Raw genomic sequence first — 24,762 nt, 5'->3', positions numbered from 1 at the left:
AGCTATTGTAGCATCTCACACCCCTTCCTTGGACCAACCTTCACATTGAGCCATTTACTCTTGTCTCTTTCTACTCATACACATGCTTTACGCCCTCGATAAAAACTTTTCACTGCATCTTGCAGCTTTCCTCCCACACCCTATATTTATTAAACATACCACAAGGCATCACTATCAACCCTATCATATGATTTCTTCAGATCCATAAATACCACATACAAAGCCTACTGTTTCTTTATGTATATCTTGCTCATTCTTTAAAGCAAACACCTGATCCACACGTCTTCAGCCTTTTCTGAAACCACAGTGTTCTTCCCCAGTCTGATGCTCTGAATTATGGCAAGGTGGCTGGAGTGGATGAGATTGCAAATGAATTTCTTAAAAAGGGGGGTGACTATGTAGTTGATTGTCTTTTTAGGATTTTCAGTGTATGTATTGGGATGAGGCACCTGAGAACTTGCAGAATGCATGTATAGTTCCACTGTATAAAGTAAAGGGGAACAAAGGTGAGTGCAGATGTAAAATTTTGTCGAGCGTACCTGGTAAGCTGTATGGGAGAATGGTGATTAAGAGGGTGATTACATATACAGAGCCTCAGATTGGAGAGGAACAATGAAGTTTCAGAAGTGGTAAAGGATGTGTTTGCTTTATGGATTTTTGTGTGAAATACTTAAAGAAAGAGAAGGATTTGTAAGTGTCATATATGGATCTGGAGGAAGCATATAATATGGTTGATAAAGATGCCTTTTGAAAGGTCTTATGAATATATGGTGTGGGAAGAAATCTGTAAGAAGCCGTGAGTTTTTATCAAGGGTTCAAGGCATGTGTGTGATTAGGAAGAAAGGAGAGTGAGTGGTTCCAGGTGAAGATTAGTCTGCATCACAGGCATGTGTTTGTAACCATGGATGTATAGTTTGTTTATGGATGGGGTGGTGAGGGATGTAAATGCAAGGGTCGTAAGCAGTAAGCAGTCTGTAGGAGGTGGGTGTTAGGGGACCTGGCAATTCAGTCAGTTGTTGTCTCCTGATAACACAGCACTGGTGGCAGATTTGATTGATAAACTGCAGAATTGGGTATCCGAGTTTGAAAGAGGGTGCAGAAGGAGATAGTTGAGAATAGATGTGAAGAACAAGATTATTAGTGTTAGAGGAGAGGGTCAGGTTATTTGGGGTATGAGTTTGAATGGAGAAAATTTGGAGGAAGTGATGTGTTTCAAACTTGGGAGTGGATGAAGGAACAGACAGAGCCTTGGAAGCAGAAGGAGTCATAGGATGGGGTAGGGATTAGATGTTCCGGAAGTATTGAGGAATGTGTGGAAAGAGGGGTTGTTATCTACAGATGTAGATATGCAGAAAAGTGGGAAGGGTTAGACAGTATGTTGAGGACAGTATGTTGTGAGAGGTTGTTTCATTAAGTAATGAAAAGGTAAGAGAGATAGGTGTGATAATAAGAAGCATGTGATTGTGACAGCTGAAGAGGGTGTGCTGATATGGTTTGGACATATGGAAAGAATGGAAGAAGAAAGATTGACAAAGAGGGAACGAGGAGAAGTGGGAGATCAAATTGGAGGTGGAAAGATGGAGTGAAAAAGATTTTGAGTGATCGGGGCCTGAACATGCAGGAGGGTGAAAGGCGGGCAAGGAGTAGAGTGAATTGGATCGATGTGGTATACCGGGGTTGATGTGCTGTCAGTGGATTGAATCAGGGCATGTGAAGCGTCTGGGGTAAACCATGGAAAGCTGTGTGGGGCCTGGATGTGGAAAGGGAGCTGTGGTTTCGGGCATTATTGCATGACAGCTAGAGACTGAGTGTGAACGAATGAGGCCTTTGTTGTCTTTTCCTAGCGCTACCCCGCACACATGAGGGGGGAGGGGGATGGTATTCCATGTGTGGTGGGGTGGCGATGGAAATGAATAAAGGCAGACAGTGTGAATTGTGTGCATAGGTATATATGTATGTGTCTGTGTGTGTATATATATGTGTACATTGAGATGTATAGGTATGTATATTTGCGTGTGTGGACGTGTGTATATATACATGTGTATGGGGGTGGGTTGGGCCATTTCTTTTGTCTGTTTCCTTGTGCTACCTCGCAAACGCAGGAGACAGCGACAAAGCAAAATAGATAAATAGATATATATATATATATATATTTTTTTTTTTTTTTTTTTTTTGCCGGTCTCCCGCGTTTGCGAGGTAGCGCAAGGAAACAGATGAAAGAAATGGCCCAACCCACCCCCATACACATGTATATACATACGTCCACATATGCAAGTATACATACCTACACAGCTTTCCATGGTTTACCCCAGACGCTTCACATGCCCTGATTCAATCCACTGACAGCACGTCAACCCCGGTATACCACATCGATCCAATTCACTCTATTCCTTGCCCTCCTTTCACCCTCCTGCATGTTCAGGCCCCGATCACACAAAATCTTTTTCACTCCATCTTTCCACCTCCAATTTGGTCTCCCACTTCTCCTCGTTCCCTCCACCTCCGACACATATATCCTCTTGGTCAATCTTTTCTCACTCATTCTCTCCATGTGCCCAAACCATTTCAAAGCACCCTCTTCTGCTCTCTTAACCACGCTCTTTTTATTTCCACACATCTCTCTTACCCTTACGTTACTTACTCGATCAAACCACCTCACACCACACATTGTCCTCAAACATCTCATTTCCAGCACATCCACCCTCCAGCGCACAACTCTATCCATAGCCCACGCTTCGCAACCATACAGCATTGTTGGAACCACTATTCCTTCAAACATACCCATTTTTGCTTTCCGAGATAATGTTCTCGACTTCCACACATTCTTCAAGGCTCCCAGAATTTTCGCCCCCTCCCCAGTCTATGATCCACTTCCGCTTCCATGGTTCCATCCGCTGCCAGATCCACTCCCAGATATCTAAAACACTTTACTTCCTCCAGTTTTTCTCCATTCAAACTTACCTCCCAATTGACTTGACCCTCAACCCTACTGTACCTAATAACCTTGCTCTTATTCACATTTACTCTTAACTTTCTTCTTTCACACACTTTACCAAACTCAGTCACCAGCTTCTGCAGTTTCTTACATGAATCAGCCACCAGCGCTGTATCATCAGCGGACAACAACTGACTCACTTCCCAAGCTCTCTCATCCCCAACAGACTTCATACTTGCCCCTCTTTCCAAAACTCTTGCATTCACCTCCCTAACAACCCCATCCGTAAACAAATTAAAGAACCATGGAGACATCACACACCCCTGCCACAAACCTACATTCACTGAGAACCAATCACTTTCCTCTCTTCCTACACGTACACATGCCTTACATCCTCGATAAAAACTTTTCACTGCTTCTAACAACTTGCCTCCCACACCATATATTCTTGATACCTTCCACAGAGCACATCCATATCAACTCTATCATATGCCTTCTCCAGATCCATAAATGCTACATACAAATCCATTTGCTTTTCTAAGTATTTCTCACATACATTCTTCAAAGCAAACGCCTGATCCACACATCCTCTACCACTTCTGAAACCACACTGCTCTTCCCCAGTCTGATGCTCTGTACATGCCTTCACCCTCTCAATCAATACCCTCCCAGATAATTTACCAGGAATACTCAACAAACTTATACCTCTGTAATTTGAACACTCACTCTTATCCCCTTTGCCTTTGTACAATGGCACTCTGCACGCATTTCGCCAATCCTCAGGCACCTCACCATGAGTCATACATACGTTAAATAACCTTACCAACCAGTCAATAATACAGTCACCCCCTTTTTTAATAAATTCCACTGCAATACCATCCAAACCTCCTGCCTTGCCGGCTTTCATCTTCCGCAAAGCTTTTACTACCTCTTCTCTGTTTACCAAATCATTTTCCCTAACCCTCTCACTTTGCACACCACCTCGACCAAAACACCCTATATCTGCCACTCTATCATCAAACACATTCAACAAACCTTCAAAATACTCACTCCATCTCCTTCTCACATCACCACTACTTGTTATCACCTCCCCATTTGCGCCCTTCACTGAAGTTCCCATTTGCTCCCTTGTCTTACGCACTTTATTTACCTCCTTCCAGAACATCTTTTTATTCTCCCTAAAATTTAATGATACTCTCTCACCCCAACTCTCATTAGCCCTTTTTTTCACCTCTTGCACCTTTCTCTTGACCTCCTGTCTCTTTCTTTTATACATCTCCCACTCAATTGCATTTTTTCCCTGCAAAAATCGTCCAAATGCCTCTCTCTTCTCTTTCACTAATAATCTTACTTCTTCATCCCACCACTCACTACCCTTTCTAATCAACCCACCTCCCACTCTTCTCATGCCACAAGCATCTTTTGCGCAATCCATCACTGATTCCCTAAATACATCCCATTCCTCCCCCACTCCCCTTACTTCCATTGTTCTCACCTTTTTCCATTCTGTACTCAGTCTCTCCTGGTACTTCCTCACACAAGTCTACTTCCCAAGCTCACTTACTCTCACCACCCTCTTTACCCCAGCATTCACTCTTCTTTTCTGAAAACCCATACAAATCTTCACCTTAGCCTCCACAAGATAATGATCAGACATCCCTCCAATTGCACCCATCAGCACATTTACATCCAAAAGTCTCTCTTTCGCGCGCCTGTCAATTAACACGTAATCCAATAACGCTCTCTGGCCATCTCTCCTACTTACATACGTATACTTATGTATATCTCGCTTTTTAAACCAGGTATTCCCAATCACCAGTCCTGTTTCAGCACATAAATCTACAAGCTCTTCACCATTTCCATTTACAACACTGAACACCCCATGTATACCAATTATTCCCTCAACTGCCACATTACTCACCTTTGCATTCAAATCACCCATCACTATAACCCGGTCTCGTGCATCAAAACCCCTAACACACTCATTCAGCTGCTCCCAAAACACTTGCCTCTCATGATCTTTCTTCTCATGCCCTGGTGCATATGCACCAATAATCACCCATCTCTCTCCATCAACTTTCAGTTTTACCCATATTAATTGAGAATTTACTTTCTTACATTCTATCACATACTCCCACAACTCCTGTTTCAGGAACACTGCTACTCCTTCCCTTGCTCTTGTCCTCTCACTAACCCCTTACTTTACTCCCAAGACATTCCCAAACCACTCTTCCCCTTTACCCTTGAGCTTCGTTTCACTCAGAGCCAAAACATCCAGGTTCCTTTCCTCAAACATACTACCTATCTCTCCTTTTTTCACATCTTGGTTACATCCACACACATTTAGACACCCCAGTCTGAGCCTTCGAGGAGGATGAGCACTCCCCGGGTGACTCCTTCTGTTTCCCATTTTAGAAAGTTAAAAAAATACAAGGAGGGGTGGATTTATGGCCCCCCGCTCCCGTCCCCTCTAGTCGCCTTCTACGACACGCGAGGAATATATATATATATATATATATATATTTTTTTTTTTTTTTTCATACTATTCGCCATTTCCCGCATTAGTGAGGTAGCGTTAAGAACAGAGGACTGGGCCTTAGAGGGAATATCCTCACCTGGCCCCCTTCTCTGTTCCTTCGTTTGGAAAAAAAAAAAGTATAATAAAAAGATATATATATATATATATATATATATATATATATATATATATATATATATATATATATATATATATATATATATATATATATATTTTTTTTTTGTCGCTGTCTCTCGCGTTTGTGAGGTAGCGCAAGGAAACAGACGAAAGAAATGGCCCAACCCACCCCCATACACATGTATATACATACGTCCACACACGCAAATATACATACCTACACAGCTTTCCATGGTTTACCCCAGACGCTTAACATGCCCTGATTCAATCCACTGACAGCACGTCAACCCCGGTATACCACATCGATCCAATTCACTCTATTCCTTGCCCTCCTTTCACCCTCCTGCATGTTCAGGCCCCGATCACACAAAATCTTTTTCACCTCCAATTTGGTCTCCCACTTCTCCTCGTTCCCTCCACCTCCGACACATATATCCTCTTGGTCAATCTTTCCTCACTCATTCTCTCCATGTGCCTAAACCATTTCAAAACACCCTCTTCTGCTCTCTCAACCACACTCTTTTTATTTCTACGCATCTCTCTTACCCTTACATTACTTACTCGATCAAACCACCTCACACCACACATTGTCCTCAAACATCTCATTTCCAGCACATCCATCCTCCTGCGCACAACTCATATATATATATATATATATATATATATATATATATATATATATATATATATATATATATATATATATATATATATATATATTTTTTTTTTTTTTTTATACTTTGTCGCTGTCTCCCGCGTTTGCGAGGTAGCGCAAGGAAACAGACGAAAGAAATGGCCCAACCCACCCCCATACACATGTATATACATACGTCCACACACGCAAATATACATACCTACACAGCTTTCCATGGTTTACCCCAGACGCTTCACATGCCTTGATTCAATCCACTGACAGCACGTCAACCCCGGTATACCACATCGATCCAATTCACTCTATTCCTTGCCCTCCTTTCACCCTCCTGCATGTTCAGGCCCCGATCCCACAAAATCTTTTTCACTCCATCTTTCCACCTCCAATTTGGTCTCCCTCTTCTCCTTGCTCCCTCCACCTCCGACACATATATCCTCTTGGTCAATCTTTCCTCACTCATCCTCTCCATGTGCCCAAACCACTTCAAAACACCCTCTTCTGCTCTCTCAACCACGCTCTTTTTATTTCCACACATCTCTCTTACCCTTACGTTACTCACTCGATCAAACCACCTCACACCACACATTGTCCTCAAACATCTCATTTCCAGCACATCCATCCTCCTGCGCACAACTCTATCCATAGCCCACGCCTCGCAACCATACAACATTGTTGGAACTACTATTCCTTCAAACATACCCATTTTTGCTTTCCGAGATAATGTTCTCGACTTCCACACATTCTTCAAGGCCCCCAGAATTTTCGCCCCCTCCCCCACCCTATGATCCACTTCCGCTTCCATGGTTCCATCCGCTGCCAGATCCACTCCCAGATATCTAAAACACTTCACTTCCTCCAGTTTTTCTCCATTCAAACTCACCTCCCAATTGACTTGACCCTCAACCCTACTGTACCTAATAACCTTGCTCTTATTCACATTTACTCCCAACTTTCTTCTTCCACACACTTTACCAAACTCAGTCACCAGCTTCTGCAGTTTCTCACATGAATCAGCCACCAGCGCTGTATCATCAGCGAACAACAACTGACTCGCTCCCAAGCTCTCTCATCCCCAACAGACTTCATACTTGCCCCTCTTTCCAAAACTCTTGCATTTACCTCCCTAACAACCCCATCCATAAACAAATTAAACAACCATGGAGACATCACACACCCCTGCCGCAAACCTACATTCACTGAGAACCAATCACTTTCCTCTCTTCCTAAACGTACACATGCCTTACATCCTCGATAAAAACTTTTCACTGCTTCTAACAACTTTCCTCCCACACCATATATTCTTAATACCTTCCACAGAGCATCTCTATCAACTCTATCATATGCCTTCTCCAGATCCATAAATGCTACATACAAATCCATTTGCTTTTCTAAGTATTTCTCACATACATTCTTCAAAGCAAACACCTGATCCACACATCCTCTACCACTTCTGAAACCACACTGCTCTTCCCCAATCTGATGCTCTGTACATGCCTTCACCCTCTCAATCAATACCCTCCCATATGATTTACCAGGAATACTCAACAAACTTATACCTCTGTAATTTGAGCACTCACTCTTATCCCCTTTGCCTTTGTACAATGGCACTATGCACGCATTCCGCCAATCCTCAGGCACCTCACCATGAGTCATACATACATTAAATAACCTTACCAACCAGTGAACAATACAGTCACCCCCTTTTTTAATAAATTCCACTGCAATACCATCCAAACCTACTGCCTTGCCGGCTTTCATCTTCCGCAAAGCTTTCACTACCTCTTCTCTGTTTACCAAATCATTTTCCCTAACCCTCTCACTTTGCACACCACCTCGACCAAAACACCCTATATCTGCCACTCAATCATCAAACACATTCAACAAATCTTCAAAATACTCACTCCATCTCCTTCTCACATCACCACTACTTGTTATCACCTCCCCATTTGCGCCCTTCACTGAAGTTCCCATTTGCTCCCTTGTCTTATGCACTTTATTTACCTCCTTCCAGAACATCTTTTTATTCTCCCTAAAATTTAATGATACTCTCTCACCCCAACTCTCATTTGCCCTTTTTTTCACCTCTTGCACCTTTCTCTTGACCTCCTGTCTCTTTCTTTTATACATCTCCCACTCAATTGCATTTTTTCCCTGCAAAAATCGTCCAAATGCCTCTCTCTTCTCTTTCACTAATACTCTTACTTCTTCATCCCACCACTCACTACCCTTTCTAATCAACCCACCTCCCACTCTTCTCATGCCACAAGCATCTTTTGCGCAATCCATCACTGATTCCCTAAATACATCCCATTCCTCCCCCACTCCCCTTACTTCCATTGTTCTCACCTTTTTCCATTCTGTACTCAGTCTCTCCTGGTACTTCCTCACACAGGTCTCCTTCTCAAGCTCACTTACCCTCACCACCCTCTTCACCCCAACATTCACTCTTCTTTTCTGAAAACCCATACAAATCTTCACCTTAGCCTCCACAAGATAATGATCAGACATCCCTCCAGTTGCACCTCTCAGCACATTAACATCCAAAAGTCTCTCTTTCGCACGCCTGTCAATTAACACGTAATCCAATAACGCTCTCTGGCCATCTCTCCTACTTACATAAGTATACTTATGTATATCTCGCTTTTTAAACCAGGTATTCCCAATCATCAGTCCTTTTTCAGCACATAAATCTACAAGCTCTTCACCATTTATATATATATATATATATATATATATATATATATATATATATATATATATATATGTTGTTCGCTGATGATACAGCGCTGGTGGCTGATTCATGTGAGAAACTGCAGAAGCTGGTGACTGAGTTTGGTAAAGTGTGTGGAAGAAGAAAGTTGGGAGTAAATGTGAATAAGAGCAAGGTTATTAGGTACAGTAGGGTTGAGGGTCAAGTCAATTGGGAGGTGAGTTTGAATGGAGAAAAACTGGAGGAAGTGAAGTGTTTTAGATATCTGGGAGTGGATCTGTCAGCGGATGGAACCATGGAAGCGGAAGTGGATCATAGGGTGGGGGAGGGGGCGAAAATTTTGGGAGCCTTGAAAAATGTGTGGAAGTCGAGAACATTATCTCGGAAAGCAAAAATGGGTATGTTTGAAGGAATAGTGGTTCCAACAATGTTGTATGGTTGCGAGGCGTGGGCTATGGATAGAGTTGTGCGCAGGAGGATGGATGTGCTGGAAATGAGATGTTTGAGGACAATGTGTGGTGTGAGGTGGTTTGATCGAGTAAGTAACGTAAGGGTAAGAGAGATGTGTGGAAATAAAAAGAGCGTGGTTGAGAGAGCAGAAGAGGGTGTTTTGAAATGGTTTGGGCACATGGAGAGAATGAGTGAGGAAAGATTGACCAAGAGGATATATGTGTCGGAGGTGGAGGGAACGAGGAGAAGAGGGAGACCAAATTGGAGGTGGAAAGATGGAGTGAAAAAGATTTTGTGTGATCGGGGCCTGAACATGCAGGAGGGTGAAAGGAGGGCAAGGAATAGAGTGAATTGGAGCGATGTGGTATACAGGGGTTGACGTGCTGTCAGTGGATTGAATCAAGGCATGTGAAGCGTCTGGGGTAAACCATGGAAAGCTGTGTAGGTATGTATATTTGCGTGTGTGGACGTGTGTATGTACGTGTGTATGGGGGTTGGGCCATTTCTTTCGTCTGTTTCCTCGCGCTACCTCGCAAACGCGGGAGACAGCGACAAAGTATAAAAAAAAAAAAAAAAAAAAAAATATATATATATATATATATATATATATATATATATGTCAAAAATGAAGGGGTCAATCTCCGGAGAAGGGGGGGACCAAATTGAGATTGGAATGATGGATTTGAAAAAGATTTAGAGTGATCAGAGGTTGAACATGCAGGAGGGTGAAAGATGAGTATGGGATAGAGTGGATTGGAGCATTGTAGGTGGTAACATGCTGTCAGTGAACTGAATTAGGGGATGTGAAGCAGTTAGGCAGTTAGGAGATATCCATGGAAAGGCTTGTGAGGCATGGTTTTAGGTAGATGGGGAATGTGGTTTCAGTGCATTATACACAACAGCTAGAGAATGAATTAGGCCATTCCTATTACTGGTGCTATTTTGCTCACATGGGAAACAATGAAATATGATAAACAATTGATGATTTTACAGAATTTTATAGCCAGATTTAGAAAGTATATTCACTTGATATTGTAATGATTCTAAAAAGTGTCAAATTTATAAATTTGTTTTTTGGTGAAAGATTGACACTTTTTAGGGCACCCACATGATAATTAGTTATGTAGCAAAAGGCTTAAGCATATCCTCCTGTAATCTTACTGCTGAGGGTCATCATATACATTAGCTCAAGGTTCCATTGTATATCATTGATTAGTTTATCCCTGGAGGTTGTGGAGATATCTCTTTTCCCATGTATATGGCATTTAGTTAGCTGTAGTGCATACTATGTTTACATTTTTTTATATTTTTTCTCCAAAATTTTACTCTTCTATGGACTTATGATAGGATGCCTTTATTTCATTGAATTGAAATTCTGAAGGATTAATATTTTTAACCCTTTATTTTCTAGGAGGGTCATACTGACATGGCAACACTTCTAATTGAACACAATGCTGCTGCGGGTGCCTGTGCTAAGAATGGCTTGACTCCATTGCATCTATGTGCGCAGGAGGATCGTGTCAATGTTGCAGCAATTTTAGTCAAGCACGGTGCACAGGTATGGGTTAAGTTTAATTTTCTAAGGATGACTATTGATGGACACGTGATTTACATCATTTACCCAACTTTTTCATTGAATATTCTGTTGATTTTAGATAGAATAGGTTTGGTATGTTTGTTGTATTAAGCAAAATTTTCAATGCTGTAGTGGACTTCAAGAGGCACCAGTTGTGTACAAAATGATGTGTTGATGTGATTGTTTTAGAATAGTTTTTAACATGTTGTCCTTTACATAATTGTTTTAGAATAGTTTTTAACATGTTATCCTTTACATAATATCTCTGACTTTACAATATCATAAGATGTGAATTACTTAAGATTTGATTTTCCCCAAAGAAAGATTTTTTTTCTTTTAACAAATTATCATGCTAAAACTGCTCAGAAAGGTTCAGAATGATGCAGAATATATTCCAAAGACATCAGACATTAGAATTTCAAGAAAATAAAAATTTCATCGTTCCTAATGCAAATTTTGGAAAAGAAATTCTGTTAAGCTAAAGCATTGCAAAAATATTCAAATTGATATAGTATTTATCCCAAAGGCATAGAATCGTATTCAATAGAAGTCCATGAATAACTTCTTTGAAACTCAACATTGTATGTATGGTATTACAGAGAAAGTTTCACATTTCAAAAACTTTAGCAAATTGAAAATTGGTACTTGAAGTTTATTTCAACTGTATGGAGAGAATGAGTGAGGAAAGATTGACAAAGAGGATATATGTGTCGGAGATGAAGGGAACAAGAAGTGGGAGACCAAATTAGAGGTGGAAGGGTGGAGTGAAAAAAGATTTTGAGCGATCGAGGCCTGAACATACAGGAGGGTGAGAGGCGTGTAAGGAATAGAGTGATTTGGCGTGATTTGGTATACTAGAGTCGATGTGCTGTCAGTGGACTGAACCAGGGCATGTGAAGCATCTGGGGTAAGCCATAGAAAGGTCTATGGGGCCTGGATTTGGAAAGGGAGCAGTGGTTTTGGTGCATTACACGACAGCTAGAGACTGGGTGTGAATGAACGTGGCTTTTTTTATCTGTTTCCTTGGTGCTACCTTGCTGAAACAGGAGGTGGCGATGCTGTTTCCTGTGGGATGGGGTGGTGCCAGAAATGGATGAAAGCAAGCAAGTATGAATGTGTACATGTGTATAAATGTATGTTTGCATATGTGTATGTATATGTTGATATGTATATGTGCATGTATGGGTGTTTATGTATATACATGATATATGAGTGGATGGGCCATTCTTTCTTCGTCTCTTTCCTGGCACTACCTCATTGATGTGGGAAACAGTGACTAAGTATAATTAAAAGAAATAGATTTTTTTTTTTTTAATCAGTTTCCTGCGTCAGCGAGGTAGCGCCAGGAAACAGACAAAGAATGGCCCAACCACTCATATACATATATGTATATACATAAATGCCCATACATGCACATATACATATTAATAGATACATACACAGACATATACATGTTTACACATGTACATATTCAAACTTGCTTGCCTTCATCCATTCCTTTTGCTACCCTGCCCTTCAGCGAGGTAGCGCCAGGAAAACAGACAAAAAAGGATACATTCATTCATACTCAGTCTCTTGCTGTCGTGTGTATTGCACTGAAACCACAACTCCCGATCCACATCCAGGCCCCACAGACCTTTCCATTGTTCACCCAGGACCAGAAGTGTTCTGAATTTTGGAATATTTGCATATCCAAAATGAAATGTCTTGGGAATGAGACCCAAGTCTCACCACAAAATCCATTTTTTTTTTTATATACACTTTATACACATAGCCTGAAGGTAAGTTATACAATGTTTTTGATAATATTGCTCATAAAAGAAAGTTTGTGAAACACTGGACCATCAGAAAGCTAAGGTGTCACAACCTCAGCCACCCATGTGGACAGTCTTTGGTTGTTGAGCATCACCTTCATTCGTGACTCTGAATTTATATGCTACTGATAAACAATAATTTCCTTACACTCGTTCACACTTAAGTACTTGATAGTAAAAAAATATGAAATAACACTAATACAGTGAAAAGATAATGTGGGGAAATAAGTAGCACAGTAGCATCAGCAGAATACATGTATCAGCTGTCAAACAGTAACAGCAAAGAACAACTGCAGGTTTTCAGTTTCCACTGATGATGCTGTGTTTTGATTAAAAGGTTATAGTACACTGTGTTGTATTTTTTAGGTTTTATTGGAAATGTAAAAACAAATAAGCATTTGATATACGATAATTGCAGGTATCTGTCAATGTAATGAAAACTAAATGAGAAGTATTTCAATGCATAATGTTGCTGGTCATGTTATGTTTTTATCAAAAAATGTGATCTCTGCTTACAGAAGATAAATGCAGCAACATATAATAGAATTACATATGGCCTGAGAAACTTGAGGGGGAGGGCACATCACTGTTGACATCATTGTGAGAAGGAACATCAGAAGAAATTAAGGGATCGGGAAGTGGGTCCTATAGGGATGAGGAGCCATTCTGCTGGATGGCTTTTTTTAATGTTTCCTCCAGAGTCATCTGCCTTATTAACAATGGTTTTTGTCTATGAAGTCTCTCTTTGATTTTATAAACTGACATGGTTTCTTGTTTTGTTATGAAGGCCCACTTCTCTAGTCCTTTGATAAGTCCATCACACCTAAAAAATACAACACAGTGTTCTATAACCTTTTAATCAAAACACAGCATCATCAGTGGAAACTGAAAACCTGCAGTTGTTCTTTGCTGTTATTGTTTGACAGCTGATACAGGTATTCTGCTGATGCTACTGTGCTGCTTATTTCCCCTAAACACATTATCTTTTCATTGTATTAATGTTATTTCATATTTTTTTACTATCAAGTACTTAAGTGTTGCCTATAGACATTTTCTGTTTTGTTTACAAAGTCCTCTTCATTATCTATATTATCACGATCATCTTGATTCAGAACCATTTCAGCTATTTCATTGTTACCCTTAGGGGATTCTGCAGGCCTTTTTGGCATTTTCAACAATATCTTTGTACCTTTTGTACCACAGAGTAGATGATAAGCAAAGACCTTGGTGAGTACTGCACATGAGTCTGGTGATGATGTTGGTTTATACAAACTGGCGGATTTTGGAGCATTTCAGTTTTTGGATTTTCGGATTAGGGATGCTCAACCTGTTCAATTAAAAGGGTTAGTGTGAAAGGAAGACCACCTGCGACATGAGAAAATAAGATAGAAAGAACAGGAGGAAGAGAAATGATTGAAAAATGAAATGAAATAGTATATGCAGAATAGGCACATAAGGACAGGAATAAGTGGAGACTTTTGCTGTGGCCTCCTTCTTAAAGGGAGTTCCTAAAGGGAATGGGCATCAGAGTTGTAGATAGAATAGATAATTAAACTGGAAGATGGGACATATAGGGGTGACACTGAGGAAAACAGATGGAGAATGAGGAAAGTAAAGATGAGATGGAGTGAATATTTGAATTAACTTTTAATATGATGGGTGACTGGAAAAAGGATGTTGTCTGTTTGGGATGAGTTGGCATGCTGTGTGAGAGGATCATGGTAATGGAATGGCAAAAAGAAAGGTGGTGAAAGCCCTGTGCAAGATGAACTGTGGTAAAGTGTTGAGAGTAGATGGAGTTACAGTTGAGTTTCTGCAGAGGAAGTGATGGTTTTGTTGAGTGGTTGGTTATTAAGGCTTTTACATGGGTAAGGTTCAAATTGAAATGCAGATGTTCACTGTAACAAGTTTGATTTATATAGTCTCATACTATATTTCTTAATTGAACATTCTCTTCAGTACCCTGCTTTTTTCTTGAAAGATTGACCCAGCAACAAAGGCCGGTTACACACCTCTACATGTTGCCTGTCACTTTGGCCAGATGAATATGGTGCGCTTCTTACTGCAACATGGAGCCAAGGTTGACTCCACTACTCAGCTTGGGTAAGTTTATAATTTCATATTACCGGTGTGCTGTAACCATTGCAATGTCATCAAATGAAGTTTCAAAACATGTTTATGGATGAATTTCACTTTATCAATTGGCAAATCATATTAGTTGTTTTCTGCTTCCATGTTATTGTGTTGAAGACAGGATCTAGTAGTGATTATGTACTACTCTTGCATGATGTGCTAGTGCTGGAAACTCTTCTGCATGAATTCCAGGAACTTGTCTCCTCTGTTACAGAAATATTTGGATTGCCCTCGCTGAATCATGAAGCTTAGCTCTTTTTTTGTTTACTACTTGCCTTATCCCATTGATATACATTATTTGTAATCCGTTATTTGAACTGTTTCACATTCCTGGTCTCTGTTAGTTTGGGTTAGGAAGCTTTCTTACACTCCCTCTTTTGTTTCATCTGAGTTCGCCTTTTGTGTTTGTCACCTAATGGAATGCCTTGCTCTCAGTGCCTGTTAATCAAGTAAGGTATGTGGTGGCCGGCCGCTATGCATTAATGTCCCTAAAAATTCATTGGTACTTGGTCCTCTCTTAACCTGTAACTTTTGACCAGCACTCCATTGTATTACTCACTTCTGACAAGTTTCTTAGCGTGCCATAGCACCTTGTAGTTACACATCTACTTTGAGAGATAATCATCAGTGGTCTGCCTTCTACTCCTTTCCCCATCAGATTATAGTCATTGGTCTGCCCTCTACTCTTTCCCCCTCTGCGGATATTTTTGATTTCTTTTTTTTATCTTCAGACTTTGATTGGGGAAATCCTTTGCATCAAGAACCTTTCTTTTTTATTTTCATCCCCATCTTTAGCTGTTCTTTGTATCTTTATCTCAAACATCCTTTCCCTCTGGGAACTCCCTCAAGTCGGTGGCCATAGCAAAGGAGTCTTTAAAAACTGTTGAACTCCATTGCCTCTTTTTAGCCTTTAGTGCTTTACCTTTAACATGCTATTGTCAGAGGGCAATTTTAGTGCATTGTTTGTAGGGGCTCTTACCTAAAGTTCCTTTTGACTACTTCCAATACTTTCTTCCTTATTCAGATTATGTTCTCTCAGCCAAGAGCCCATATTGGCTTATGTCACCTTGACCCGACCTGCACTGCCTTTCGCAGTTGAATGGCTCACTTGTGTACATTTGCAATCTTTCTTCCTTGTTTGTTATGTATATGTGTTTGTATGCATTTTCAGATTTCCTTCTTGTAAAAGGTTTTTGTTTGACTTTCTAAACATTTCATACTTCTGCAAAGGAAAAAAGCCCATGAGAATGGAAATGGAAATGAATAAAATGATTCATAATATAGGAGTACTAGTAATAAGAAGTGAACTCATTTTAACCATAACGTGTTCTTTCATTGAATTTTGTATTATTCTTTGATGCAACGAGGTCAATTTATTGATGTGAACAGAGTTTCTGTGAATTTTGTGAATGAATGTCTCTAGGTCTGAAAGTTTAACAGTGATAACCATGTTGATACAAGATATTGGGCCCATCTGATAACATCCTCACAAGTGGTGATAAAAGTGATAAGATAAACTTTCGTGGTAGGGTGTGGTAATGACAGAATTAGTCTGCACATTACACTGTGAATGTCTTCTTTCACCACTGAAAGGTGTCAAATATCCCATTTAGTAATTGTGGTTGCTGGGAATGAATACAGTATTTCATATAGTTATTTTTAACCAAGAAACATCAGGAATAGTAAGTTACTGATGTATATTTTTTCTTTTAAGAAATATGTATTTTTCTCTTTTGGTAGATTTGTGGTAATTGTACAGTTCTTAAAATTGATAAACTGTTGTAGAAGAAAGTAAGCATTAATGAGATTAGGGCTCCCTGTACCAGATATCTCTTCTTTTGTCATATTAGTAACTGTCAATTGATATGAATTGTAAACAAAAGGTTGAGGAATGCTCATGATTGAGTTGGGGTTGTAGGGATCTGAGGCATTCAAAATTTGTGATCCAAGTCTGATAGCTTCGATTTTCATGTTCATTCTTAAAGAATTAAGAATTATGATTCTACTTGCTTTGCTAAGTGCGGAGTAGACACTCATTTCAAAAATTATATGAATCAGACAGCTTTGGAATTCCTCTTGGAAATGATAGAGCCCTGAGGATGGTATTTTGAGCTACCTCGCTGAAGCAGGGGGTTGCGATGCTGTTTGCTGTGGGGCAAAGTAGTGCCAGGAATGGATGAAGGCAAGGAAGTATGAATTTTTTTTTTTTTTTTTTTTTTTTTTTTTTTGCTTTGTCACTGTCTCCCGCGTTTGCGAGGTAGCGCAAGGAAACAGACGAAAGAAATGGCCCAACCCACCCCCATACACATGTATATACATACGTCCACACACGCAAATTTACATACCTACACAGCTTTCCATGGTTTACCCCAGACACTTCACATGCCCTGATTCAATCCACTGACAGCACATCAACCCTGATATACCACATCGCTCCAATTCACTCTATTCCTTGCCCTCTTTTCACCCTCCTGCATGTTCAGGCCCCGATCACACAAAATCTTTTTCACTCCATCTTTCCACCTCCAATTTGGTCTCCCTCTTCTCCTCGTTCCCTCCACCTCTGACACATAGATCCTCTTGGTCAATCTTTCCTCACTCATTCTCTCCATGTGCCCAAACCATTTCATATACATAAACTTCCATACATGCACTTATACATATCAACATATACACATATACATACATATGCATACACAGACATATACATATTACACATTTACATATTCATACATGTTGTATGGTTGCGAGGCGTGGGCTATGGATAGAGTTGTGCGCAGGAGGATGGATGTGCTGGAAATGAGATGTTTGAGGACAATGTGTGGTGTGAGGTGGTTTGATCGAGTAAGTAACGTAAGGGTAAGAGAGATGTGTGGAAATAAAAAGAGCGTGGTTGAGAGAGCAGAAGAGGGTGTTTTGAAATGGTTTGGGCACATGGAGAGAATGAGTGAGGAAAGATTGACCAAGAGGATATATGTGTCGGAGGTGGAGGGAACGAGGAGAAGTGGGAGACCAAATTGGAGATGGAAAGATGGAGTGAAAAAGATTTTGAGTGATCGGGGCCTGAACATGCAGGAGGGTGAAAGGCGGGCAAGGAATAGAGGGAATTGGATCGATGTGGTATACCGGGGTAGATGTGCTGTCACTGGATTGAACCAGGGCATGTGGAGCGTCTGGGGTAAACCATGGAAAGTTGTGTGGGGCCTGGATGTGGAAAGGGAGTTGTGGTTTCAGGCATTATTACATGACAGCTAGAGACTGAGTGTGAACGAATGGGGCCTTTGTTGTCTTTTCCTAGTGCTACCTCGCACACATGACGGGGTAGGGGGATGTTATTCCATGTGTGGCGAGGTGGCGATGGGAATGAATAAAGGCAGTGTGAATTGTGTACATGTGTATATATGTATGTGTCTGTGTGTTTGTATATATATGTGTACATTGAGATGTATGGGTATGTATATTTGTGTGTGGACGTGTATGTATATACATGTGTATGGGGGTGGGTTGGGCCATTTCTTTCGTCTGTGTCCTTGCGCTACCTCACAAAAGCAGGAGACAGCGACAAAGCAAAATAGATAAATAAATAGAATGAGTGGATGGGCCATTTTTTGTCATTTCCTGGTGCTACTTTGCTGATGCGGGAAGTGGCGATCAAGTATATATATATATATATATTTTTTTTTTTTTTTTTGCTTTGTCGCTGTCTCCCGCGTTTGCGAGGTAGCGCAAGGAAACAGACGAAAGAAATGGCCCAACCCACCCTCATACACATGTATATACATACGTCCACACACGCAAATATACATACCTACACAGCTTTCCATGGTTTACCCCAGACGCTTCACATGCCCTGATTCAATCCACTGACAGCACGTCAACCCCGGTATACCACATCGATCCAATTTACTCTATTCCTTGCCCTCCTTTCACCCTCCTGCATGTTCAGGCCCCGATCATACAAAATCTTTTTCACTCCATCTTTCCACCTCCAATTTGGTCTCCCACTTCCCCTCGTTCCCTCCACCTTCGACACATATATCGTCTTGGTCAATCTTTCCTCACTCATTCTCTCCATGTGCCCAAACCATTTCAAAACACCCTCTTCTGCTCTCTCAACCACGCTCTTTTTATTTCCACACATCTCTCTTACCCTTACGTTGCTTACTCGATCAAACCACCTCACACCACACGTTGTCCTCAAACATCTCATTTCCAGCACATCCATCCTCCTGCACACAACTCTATCCATAGCCCACGCCTCGCAACCATACAACATTGTTGGAACCATTATTCCTTCAAACATACCCGTTTTTGCTTTCCGAGATAATGTTCTCGACTTCCACACATTCTTCAAGGCTCCCAGGATTTTCGCCCCCTCCCCCACCCTACAATCCACTTCCGCTTCCATGGTTCCATCCGCTGCCAGATCCACTCCCAGATATCTAAAACACTTTACTTCCTCCAGTTTTTCTCCATTCAAACTTACCTCCCAATTGACTTGACCCTCAACCCTACTGTACCTAATAACCTTGCTCTTATTCACATTTACACTTAACTTTCTTCTTTCACACACTTTACCAAACTCAGTCACCAGCTTCTGCAGTTTCTCACATGAATCAGCCACCAGCGCTGTATCATCAGCGAACAACTGACTCTCTTCCCAAGCTCTCTCATCCACAACAGACTTCATACTTGCCCCTCTTTCCAAAACTCTTGCATTCACCTCCCTAACAACCCCATCCATAAACAAATTAAACAACCATGGAGACATCACACACCCCTGCCGCAAACCTACATTCACTGAGAACCAATCACTTTCCTCTCTTCCTACACGTACACATGCCTTACATCCTCGATAAAAACTTTTCACGGCTTCTAACAACTTGCCTCCCACACCATATATTCTTAATACCTTCCACAGAGCATCTCTATCAACTCTATCATATGCCTTCTCCAGATCCATAAATGCTACATACAAATCCATTTGCTTTTCTAAGTATTTCTCACATACATTCTTCAAAGCAAACACCTGATCCACACATCCTCTACCACTTCTGAAACCACACTGCTCTTCCCCAATCTGATGCTCTGTACATGCCTTCACCCTCTCAATCAATACCCTCCCATATAATTTACCAGGAATACTCAACAAACTTATACCTCTGTAATTTGAGCACTCACTCTTATCCCCTTTGCCTTTGTACAATGGCACTATGCACGCATTCCGCCAATCCTCAGGCACCTCACCATGAGTTATACATACATTAAATAACCTTACCAACCAGTCAATAATACAGTCACCCCCTTTTTTAATAAATTCCACTGCAATACCATCCAAACCTGCTGCCTTGCCGGCTTTCATCTTCCGCAAAGCTTTCACTACCTCTTCTCTGTTTACCAAATCATTTTCCCTAACCCTCTCACTTTGCACACCACCTCGACCAAAACACCCTATATCTGCCACTCTATCATCAAACACATTCAACAAATCTTCAAAATACTCACTCCATCTCCTTCTCACATCACCACTACTTGTTATCACCTCCCCATTTGCGCCCTTCACTGAAGTTCCCATTTGCTCCCTTGTCTTACGCACTTTATTTACCTCCTTCCAGAACATCTTTTTAATCTCCCTAAAATTTAATGATACTCTCTCACCCCAACTCTCATTTGCCCTCTTTTTCACCTCTTGCACCTTTCTCTTGACCTCCTGTCTCTTTCTTTTATACATCTCCCACTCAATCTCATTTTTTCCCTGCAAAAATCGTCCAAATGCCTCTCTCTTCTCTTTCACTAATACTCTTACTTCTTCATCCCACCACTCACTACCCTTTCTAATCAACCCACCTCCCACTCTTCTCATGCCACAAGCATCTTTTGCGCAATCCATCACTGATTCCCTAAATACATCCCATTCCTCCCCCACTCCCCTTACTTCCATTGTTCTCACCTTTTTCCATTCTGTACTCAGTCTCTCCTGGTACTTCCTCACACAGGTCTCCTTCCCAAGCTCACTTACTCTCACCACCCTCTTCACCCCAACATTCACTCTTCTTTTCTGAAAACCCATACAAATCTTCACCTTAGCCTCCACAAGATAATAAATATATATATTATTTATATTTATTTGGACTATTTTTGCAGGGGAAAAATGCAATTGAGTGGGAGATGTATAAAAGAAAGAGACAGGAGGTCAAGAGAAAGGTGCAAGAGGTGAAAAAGAGGGCAAATGAGAGTTGGGGTGAGAGAGTATCATTAAATTTTAGGGAGATTAAAAAGATGTTCTGGAAGGAGGTAAATAAAGTGCGTAAGACAAGGGAGCAAATGGGAACTTCAGTGAAGGGCGCAAATGGGGAGGTGATAACAAGTCGTGGTGATGTGAGAAGGAGATGGAGTGAGTATTTTGAAGGTTTGTTGAATGTGTTTGATGATAGAGTGGCAGATATAGGGTGTTTTGGTCGAGGTGGTGTGCAAAGTGAGAGGGTTAGGGAAAATGATTTGGTAAACAGAGAAGAGGTAGTAAAAGCTTTGCGGAAGATGAAAGCCGGCAAGGCAGCAGGTTTGGATGGTATTGCAGTGGAATTTATTAAAAAAGGGGATGACTGTATTATTGACTGGTTGGTAAGGTTATTTAATGTATGTATGACTCATGGTGAGGTGCCTGAGGATTGGCGGAATGCTTGCATAGTGCCATTGTACAAAGGCAAAGGGGATAAGAGTGAGTGCTCAAATTACAGAGGTATAAGTTTGTTGAGTATTCCTGGTAAATTATATGGGAGGGTATTGATTGAGAGGGTGAAGGCATGTACAGAGCATCAGATTGGGGAAGAGCAGTGTGGTTTCAGAAGTGGTAGAGGATGTGTGGATCAGGTGTTTGCTTTGAAGAATGTATGTGAGAAATACTTAGAAAAGCAAATGGATTTGTATGTAGCATTTATGGATCTGGAGAAGGCATATGATAGAGTTGATAGAGATGCTCTGTGGAAGGTATTAGGAATATATGGTGTGGGAGGCAAGTTGTTAGAAGCAGTGAAAAGTTTTTATCGAGGATGTAAGGCATGTGTACATGTAGGAAGAGAGGAAAGTGATTGGTTCTCAGTGAATGTAGGTTTGCGGCAGGGGTGTGTGATGTCTCCATGGTTGTTTAATTTGTTTATGGATGGGGTTGTTAAGGAGGTGAATGCAAGAGTTTTGGAAAGAGGGGCAAGTATGAAGTCTGTTGGGGATGAGAGAGCTTGGGAAGTGAGTCAGTTGTTGTTCACTGATGATACAGCGCTGGTGGCTGATTCATGTGAGAAACTGCAGAAGCTGGTGACTGAGTTTGGTAAAGTGTGTGAAAGAAGAAAGTTAAGAGTAAATGTGAATAAGAGCAAGGTTATTAGGTACAGTAGGGTTGAGGGTCAAGTCAATTGGGAGGTAAGTTTGAATGGAGAAAAACTGGAGGAAGTAAAGTGTTTTAGATATCTGGGAGTGGATCTGGCAGCGGATGGAACCGTGGAAGTGGATCATAGGGTGGGGGAGGGGGCGAAAATTTTGGGAGCCTTGAAGAATGTGTGGAAGTCGAGAACATTATCTCGGGAAGCAAAAATGGGTATGTTTGAAGGAATAGTGGTCCCAACAATGTTGTATGGTTGCAAGGCGTGGGCTATGGATAGAGTTGTGCGCAGGAGGGTGGATGTGCTGGAAATGAGATGTTTGAGGACAATGTGTGGTGTGAGGTGGTTTGATCGAGTAAGTAACGTAAATGTAAGAGAGATGTGTGGAAATAAAAAGAGTGTGGTTGAGAGTTCAGAAGAGGGTGTTTTGAAATGGTTTGGGCACATGGAGAGAATGAGTGAGGAAAGATTGACCAAGAGGATATATGTGTCAGAGGTGGAGGGAACGAGGAGAAGTGGGAGACCAAATTAGAGGTGGAAAGATGGAGTGAAAAAGATTTTGTGTGATCGGGGCCTGAACATGCAGGAGGGTGAAAGGAGGGCAAGGAATAGAGTGAATTGGATCGATGTGGTATACCGGGGTTGACGTGCTGTCAGTGGGTTGAATCAGGGCATGTGAAGCGTCTGGGGTAAACCATGGAAAGCTGTGTAGGTAAGTATATTTGCGTGTGTGGACGTATGTATATACATGTGTATGGAGGTGGGTTGGGCCATTTCTTTTGTCTGTTTCCTTGCGCTACCTCGCAAACGCGGGAGACAGCGACAAAGCAAAAAAAAAAAAAAAAATATTTATTTATTATACTCTGTCGCTGTCTCCCACGTCAGTGAGGTAGCGCAAGGAAACAGATGAAAGAATGGCCCAACCCACCCACATACGCATGTATATACTTACACATCCACACATGCACATATACCTACCTATAAATTTCAATGTATACATACATATACGTACACAGACATATACATATATACACATGTATCTGTTCATGTAAGCTGCCTTCATCCATTCCCGCCACATATGAAATGGCACCCCCCTGCCCCCGCATGTGTTTAAGGTAGTGCTAGGAAAAGGCAACAAAGGCCACACTCTCAGTCTCTAACTGTTATGTGTAATGCCTCGAAACCACATCTCCCTTTCCACATCCAGGCCCCACAGACCTTTCCATGGTTTACCCCAGACTCTTCACATGCCCTGGCTCAATCCATTGACATCATATTGACCCCGGTATACCACATTGTTCCAGTTCACTCTGTTCCTTGCACTCCTTTCACCCTCCTGTATGTTCAGACCCTGATCGCTCATAATCTTTTTCACTCCATTCTTCCACCACCAATTTGGTTTTCTGCTTCTCCTTGTTCCCTCCATCTCTGACACGTATATCCTCTTCTGCTCTCCCACATATGTATGTGTGTGTATGTGTGTTTGTGTGTGTGTTTTGTAAGAGGTCACATTGGTGCGCACGATCTAGCACATGCATATAACCATGAGGAAAATGAAACACGATAACTTCCCAAGTGTGCTTTTGTCTAATGATCACATTGACTGGAGAGATACAAGAATGAGATAGAAGATGTAGAACAGTCAGTTGATATGCAAGGAAGAGACATAGCTAAGATGCCATTGGTAAACAAGGGTTACTGGATGATGGTGTTAAGGTTGGTGGTCTTCGGGTCTGGCATCATGCCTGTCATAAAATTTTTATTATGTGGACAGGAAAGGGAAGTGTTTACAAATTTTGCTTACAGCAATCCTATCAAGTATGTATATACCTTCACTAGTATTAATTTTAATATTCTTTGTATTTTATGATAGAGTATTCATTGATATTTTTTTGTGGAAAAGGAGTTGCAATTAGTAATTGAATAAGCATTACTGCAGTCAGTGTAGTAGTCAAAATTTTTGATGTAATTAAATAAGGTATTTGATTCTTGCCCTAGAATATTCATTGATATTTTTTTGTGGAAAAGGAGTTGCAATTAGTTAGTGAATAAGCATTACTGCAGTCATTGTAGTAGTCAAAATTTTTGATGTAATTAAACAAGGTATTTGATTCTTGTCCTGTTCTTATACTATATTTGTTGCTTAAGTCTAGCAAAAGATGCTTGTGGCATGAGAAGCGTGGGAGGTGGGTTGATTAGAAAAGGTAGTGAGTGGTGGGATGAAGAAGTAAGATTATTAGTGAAAGGGAAGAGAGAGGCATTTGGACGATTTTTGCAGGGAAAAAATGCAAATGAGTGGGAGAGGTATAAAAGAAAGAGGCAGGAGGTCAAGAGAAAGGTGCAAGAGGTGAAAAAGAGGGCAGATGAGAGTTAGGGTGAGAGAGTATCATTTAATTTCAAGGAGAATAAAAAGATGTTTTGGAAGGAGGTAAATAAAGTGCATAAGACAAGGGAGCAAAT

At 41.0% G+C, this 24,762-nt stretch overlaps 1 protein-coding gene across 39 annotated transcripts in view; it reads left to right on the top strand.

The window, feature by feature from the left end:
- The window catches only part of LOC139748583 (uncharacterized), a 978,916-nt gene that overhangs the window by 402,534 nt on the left and 551,620 nt on the right, over positions 1–24,762 (top strand). For 38 of the 39 annotated variants that reach the window (XM_071661646.1, XM_071661679.1, XM_071661676.1 and 35 more), the window contains 2 exons: positions 10,815–10,961; positions 14,775–14,896. In XM_071661646.1, the coding sequence (XP_071517747.1) occupies positions 10,815–10,961; positions 14,775–14,896 (269 nt within the window). Of the gene's footprint in view, positions 1–10,814; positions 10,962–14,774; positions 14,897–16,485; positions 16,609–24,762 lie in introns of those variants that run through there. The other variant, XM_071661686.1, reaches the window with a different exon arrangement.

This window comes from Panulirus ornatus, chromosome 5 (assembly GCF_036320965.1).
Source record: "Panulirus ornatus isolate Po-2019 chromosome 5, ASM3632096v1, whole genome shotgun sequence".
NCBI classification, from domain to species: domain Eukaryota; kingdom Metazoa; phylum Arthropoda; class Malacostraca; order Decapoda; family Palinuridae; genus Panulirus; species Panulirus ornatus.
This window is presented reverse-complemented; position numbering and strand designations above follow the sequence as displayed.